This window comes from Ziziphus jujuba, chromosome 8 (genome assembly GCF_031755915.1).
Source record: "Ziziphus jujuba cultivar Dongzao chromosome 8, ASM3175591v1".
Classification (NCBI taxonomy): Eukaryota; Viridiplantae; Streptophyta; class Magnoliopsida; order Rosales; family Rhamnaceae; genus Ziziphus; species Ziziphus jujuba.
The window spans coordinates 20,338,432-20,344,464 of record NC_083386.1 but is presented as its reverse complement, the minus strand read 5'-3'; the positions used below and the strand labels follow the sequence as shown (position 1 = coordinate 20,344,464).

General features: G+C 25.8%; 1 protein-coding gene across 1 annotated transcript; it reads left to right on the top strand.

The window, feature by feature from the left end:
- Positions 1–1,220: 1,220 nt before the first annotated feature.
- LOC107413786 (short-chain dehydrogenase reductase 3b-like) lies at positions 1,221–2,208 on the top strand. Its single transcript, XM_016021832.4, has one exon. The coding sequence runs from the start codon at positions 1,255–1,257 to the stop codon at positions 2,047–2,049; it is 795 nt and encodes a 264-aa protein (XP_015877318.2). The 5' UTR covers positions 1,221–1,254; the 3' UTR covers positions 2,050–2,208.
- The last annotated feature ends 3,825 nt before the right edge of the window (positions 2,209–6,033 follow it).

Sequence of the window (6,033 nt, the reverse complement as noted above, 5' to 3'; positions counted from 1 at the left end):
TATTTAGTAGATAAAATAAAAAAAATTATTTTGAATATAAATCATACTTTACTATTTTTAACAATTATATTTTAAAAAGAAAATTTCAAATTTGTTTGCTAATAAAATAAAATTATATTGTTTATGTAATTTTTTTATGTTCAAATAAGGAGGTATATTTATAATACCCATATAACCACATTTTTATATGTAAAACTATTTAAAAAAAAAGTTAAGAGTAGTTACAAAAGCAAGCAAGTATGGTGAAAATATTTTTTTCTAATTTTTAATTTATTGTAAGTTAATTAATTCCTAAATAAACCAAAATATATATATATTTTTTTCTTTTGCATCAAAGAGTTTTTTTTTTTAAAAAAATAATTTGTACTTTAAGGTATTGTGAATATAAAATCATATTTTTCCATTTTTATAGAAAAATTAAAAAAATATTTTCACCATACTTGCTTGGTTTTGTAACTACTCTAACTTTTTTTTTTTTTTGTTTTGGAACAATTTGATGTCTACTTTAATTAACTATAATGTTGCATTATATATATATATTTTTTTTATCTCTAACATTATATAATGGTGCCCCTAGAGCGTTTTTTTTTTTGGATCCATAACCCAACATCTTTTTATGAACAACGATGGACCCAAATAATTGTTTCATATTTTGGGCATAAATTTTTATTTATATATTTTCTTTCTTGCTGAATGAAAGATTTTATTAACCTAAAGAGAAAGCACTAAGTTTTTATAGTATTTATTTTTATGAGTAATGTTATACTTACTAAATTTGTTTATTAAAATTTTGATAAAGAATTGTGTGACGGTATATGAGTAGTAAATAAATTATTCGTATTCTACAATTATGGAAGGAAAAATCAATTATAATTATTTTACCAATATTTTAATAAACAAATTAGGTAAATATAAAATTACTGTATTTTTATATCATATCTGTCTTTTTTTTTTTTTTTTTTTTATAATGTATTTTTCTGGTTTATACGTAAGGATTCCATGCATGTCACTTTAGTCTGGTTTTTTAGTTTTTTTGGGTAATGTATTCATGCATGTCACTTGCCAAAGAATTTTGTCGTCTTTTTCTCCCACCCGATACAAACAAAATTATCAATGAAAAGGTGGAGCCCTCCTTCACGCAACGTGGACCCCACACTTTGTTATACATATAATATATATATATATATATGTATATATATGGAGTCTGAGTCAAACACCCAAACTCATCAATATTTCCAAATTCTACAGAACACAATGTCATCGGAATCAGGCCGCGGCAGCAACCAGAGACTACAAGGCAAGGTCGCCATAGTCACCGGCGGCGCCAGTGGAATCGGCGAGTCCGTCGCTCGTCTCTTCGCCGATCATGGAGCTCGGATGGTCGTCATCGTCGACATTCAAGACGATTTAGGCAACAAAGTAGCCGAGTCCATCGGCGTCCACAGGTGCACCTTCGTTCACTGCGATGTAACCGATGAGAACCAAGTCAAAACCACCGTGGAGTCAACGGTCCAGAAATTCAGTCAGCTCGACGTCATGTTCAGCAACGCCGGGATTCTCAGCAGCTCCCAACAGACCGTCCTCGATCTCGACGTCTCGAAGTTAGATCGTCTTTTCGCCATCAACGTCCGCGGAATGGCTCTGTGCGTGAAACACGCGGCTCGTGCGATGGTCGAAGGGCGCGTGAGGGGAAGCATAGTGTGTACTGCGAGTGTGGTCGCGAGACACGGTGGAAAAGCACACACAGATTACGTGATGTCGAAGCATGCTGTGCTGGGATTGGTACGTTCGGCGAGTATGCAGCTCGGCGAGTATGGGATCAGAGTCAACACTGTGTCGCCCAATGGGGTCGCGACACCGCTTACGTGTAAGGCGTTTGGGATGGACGCTGGGGAAGCAGAGAAGCTGTTCGAGTCGTTTGCACATTTGAAAGGTGTTGCTCCGAAAACAAGACACGTGGCGGATGCCGTGCTGTATCTTGCTTGTGATGAATCCGAGTTCGTCACCGGCGCTGATCTGGCCGTTGATGGAGGGTTTGTTGGTGCGTAGTAAGGTTTCTTTTTGCTCTTTTTTCCCCAAAACTTGTGTTGGATTTAGTTAGTGTCGTTTGGTTGGTTGTACCTGTGTGGATGACATCGTAATAATATAAATATGGACGCAAAATCAAATAATAAAAAATCTAGAGAATTATTATTATTATTATTATTATTATTATTATTATTATTTAACCTACTCGCATGCTGCCTTGGTGTTTTTCATGAAGGAATATTCTATTTGTCAATTTAATCTTGAGAGGACGTGGAAATTATTTTGTACAATATGAATGAAATAACAAAGAAAAAAAAAAGAATTATTTAAAACCTAAAAAAATAAATAATATTTTTGAAATTACATAATCAAATTGTTTTGAAATTAAATATTAAAGGAAATAAATGAAATTAACCTTTTTATAAATATAGCATTCATTTATGTGCGATTCACAATATGTGTAACCATAATATATAGATTTTTAAAATAATATATAATAATTAATTATATTCAAAAATCTATTTAAAAGTTTTATTGTTATTAAGTATATTTGAATATTTTTTTTTTCAATCTATACTATAAAAATTTGGTAATAACTATAAATTTGACCTCTATATATAATATTGTTAAATTATAGAATTCAAATTCAAAAATGTTTACTTATATAATTTTTTCTATCGATGAAATTTTTCTATCTAATTTTTTTTTTCCATCTGTAAAATTTAAATTCATATTCAAATGCATTTATCTAAATTAATTTAAATTCAAATATTTTCCATCTACAAAATTCAAATTCAAATTTAAATGTATTTTTTGATTCTTTGCAAATAATTAATTTTCATATATTAAATACTCATAATGTAATTTAATTATTATTATTATTATTATTTATCCTATAAACACATTTTTACATTATAAGATAAATTATTTATGGAATTCAAATTATAAAATGTTTACCTATTTAATTTTTTCATCTATAAAATTCAAATTCAAATTCAATTTAAATTCAGATGTATTTATATAATATTTTCCATCTATGAAATTCAAATTCAAATATATTTTTTGATTTTTTGCAAATAATTAATTTTTCTATGTTAAATCCTTATAATATAATATAATTATATTTATTATTATTATTATTATTATTATTATAACTTAATTAACAATATTTTGGATTTAAAAAGAGGTGTATATATATACACCATATCTATTCTTTTTTTTGTAATATAAAAAGAATATATTTTATTATATAATAAAAGAAGGAGATTAATTTTATTATTAATTACTATATATAAAATCTTTTTTATTTTACAATAAAATAAATATAATAAACAAATAAAAATATTTATATATAGATAATAAAACATTTTTTTTAATTTTTTCTTATAAGTATATAAAATTTATGTACTCATAAATTTGAATATACACATACAATATTCTTTATCATTGATTTTGTTTTTTTTTTTTTTTTGGTTGAGAAGATGGTATGAATATATATAAGTACAATATTCTTTACCATATATATATATTATCATAATTTTATGATTACCTTTTAAAAGCAACTTTAAATAAATATATATATATATATATCAAAATCCTTTTAAGCATTTGTTTTTTTTTAACATATATATATATATGTATATCTATATATGTATATTTTAAACATTTTTTGAAAAATATCGGAAAAACATTATTGATCTTACTTTTTTGATAAACATATTAATCTCATTATTAATCATCATATTTTAACATTATTATAAAATTTCATGTATTACATCTCCATTCATTTTTGAGAGAAACAAACAACCACTACATCTTACCACATTCTCTTTTTCATTTTATAAATATTTGTTGAATAATATAATATTGGCAAAATAAAAGAACAGTAATGTGGGTGTCTTATCTAATATCATTGCCCTTGATAATGGAGATCGTGGTTTTCACATTTAAATATTTTGCTGGGTTTAATGTCCCCAAATACATCCTCTACACTGTTGAATATATCTGGCCCTATTCTCTATCCATCATCATTTTATTCCTGCTAATATCTGGACAGTAATATATACGTACATGTATATATAGAGGAGAAGTCTATGGTGAGAGTCTGCATGCGGACGGACTGCACCATATATAGCATTGCCTCATATATATATAATATAAAATATCTTCCATATTATGTATATATTAAAACAATATGCATCATGAAATACTCTATGTGTGCTTGTGTGTGTTTATATATATATATATATATATATATAAATATTTAACTATGTATGTATTGCATCTATTTATGTATGTATGTGTTTGTGAATGATCTAAGCATTTTATATCTCATATGTTGACAATTGCTGGGGATTCTTGTATTAATTTGAATATTATTGTATTGAATGATCAAAATGTTTCAATTAGAATATGATGGAAAATATGATTTTGATTATAGATTCTGAGTTTAGGGTTTAGAGTTTAGGATATAAATCTTTAATGTTGTAGATTTGGCTAGTTGAGTCAAAAGTATGGGGGAGAAGATTGGAAACCTGTTAGCATTATATGCATTATTCCAATAGAAGATAGGGTTAGGAACATAAACAAACAAAGCAAACCCAATTAAGATGTTATCAATGAGAAAGCCTATTGGAGCCAAAGCCAAGAAAGCCAAGAAAGCCAGCAACAGTAGACCAGTCAAAGCCAAAAGAAAAGATTCCGAGGCCGTGAAGACCAGAACCAATCTGTTGGGTAGTGATGGATTTCTTCCATATCAAACAAACAATAGAATTGATAGTAATTGAAGGGAAAAGATTGGCTGGAATGATATAGTAAGCAAAACTGTTTATGAAGACCAAGAAGAAAAATTTTAGCCTGGTATGTCCTTCCTTTGGCTGTTTTTCTTTCCCATGTAATGCCCTGCAAAGTTCACAATAAAGAACATAATTTATACCAATACAAAATGTGAATGAGGTTTTCGTGTTGAAATCTACCAATTTCAAGCAACTAAAATTGTTGAAATTTACCAATATGATCTTATTTTATGCTAAAAAGTTTCCAGTCTTTCCCCCCACCACTTTTTAGGATATAGACCCTAAAATATATATTAATTGGTATATAAATTAAGATTAAATAATTTTTTTTGGATATAAATCTTATTTTACTATATTTAACAATTATTATTTATGATATTATATTTTATATATATCCAAATGAAAAGATATCTTTATTAATTTCCATATAACTATATTTGTATATGTAAAAATATTTAAAATATGTTTAATTATGGAAACTATATATATGCAAATACATTTTACATATTTGACTTATTTGGTAAATAAAATATTTTATTTATTTAAATTTTATTTCAAAACAAAAATTGATTTTATATATAATTGGGTACAACTATAAAATGCAAGACATCAAATAAATAAATAAGTTAAACTAAATTAAAATAAAAAAATTGATTATAAAGGGAATTTGCAAGAAGAGTATGCTGACACATGGCACATACTCTTCTGTTTTATATATTATATAGATTATATTTAAATTGTGTTCTTAATATCACGATTAATGTCAAGATTTTTTTTAACCTTAAATTGCATTAAAAGTTAAAATTTAAAATTATATTTATTAATTATTGGATCCCGATACGATTTACTTTTTCTAAATGGGATTTGAATATACCACTAATTCCATATTTTATTATTATTTTAATTTTAAATCTCAATTTTTGATATGATTGAAGGGCTAACAACAAATATATATATAAATATATATAATATATAATATGATATATATATAAAAGCATTAAGCATATTTGACAAAAACAAATTATTCTTTAAAAAAGCTTGTTAAAAAATTGCAAAATTATTTGTTTAAAGAGAATTAAATTTTAACAATTATACAGCTAAAAAAATCTTAAAAAATTCAAAATTTTGAAATATGATAATATTTTAAAAATAAAAAAATTTTAATAACAAATAAGAAACAATATATATAATATATATTTATATATTTTTT

Bases quoted from the DNA above. Each gene is read 5' to 3' on its own strand.
- LOC107413786 (XM_016021832.4), top strand. From the start codon at position 1,255: ATGTCATCGGAATCAGGCCGCGGCAGCAACCAGAGACTACAAGGCAAG.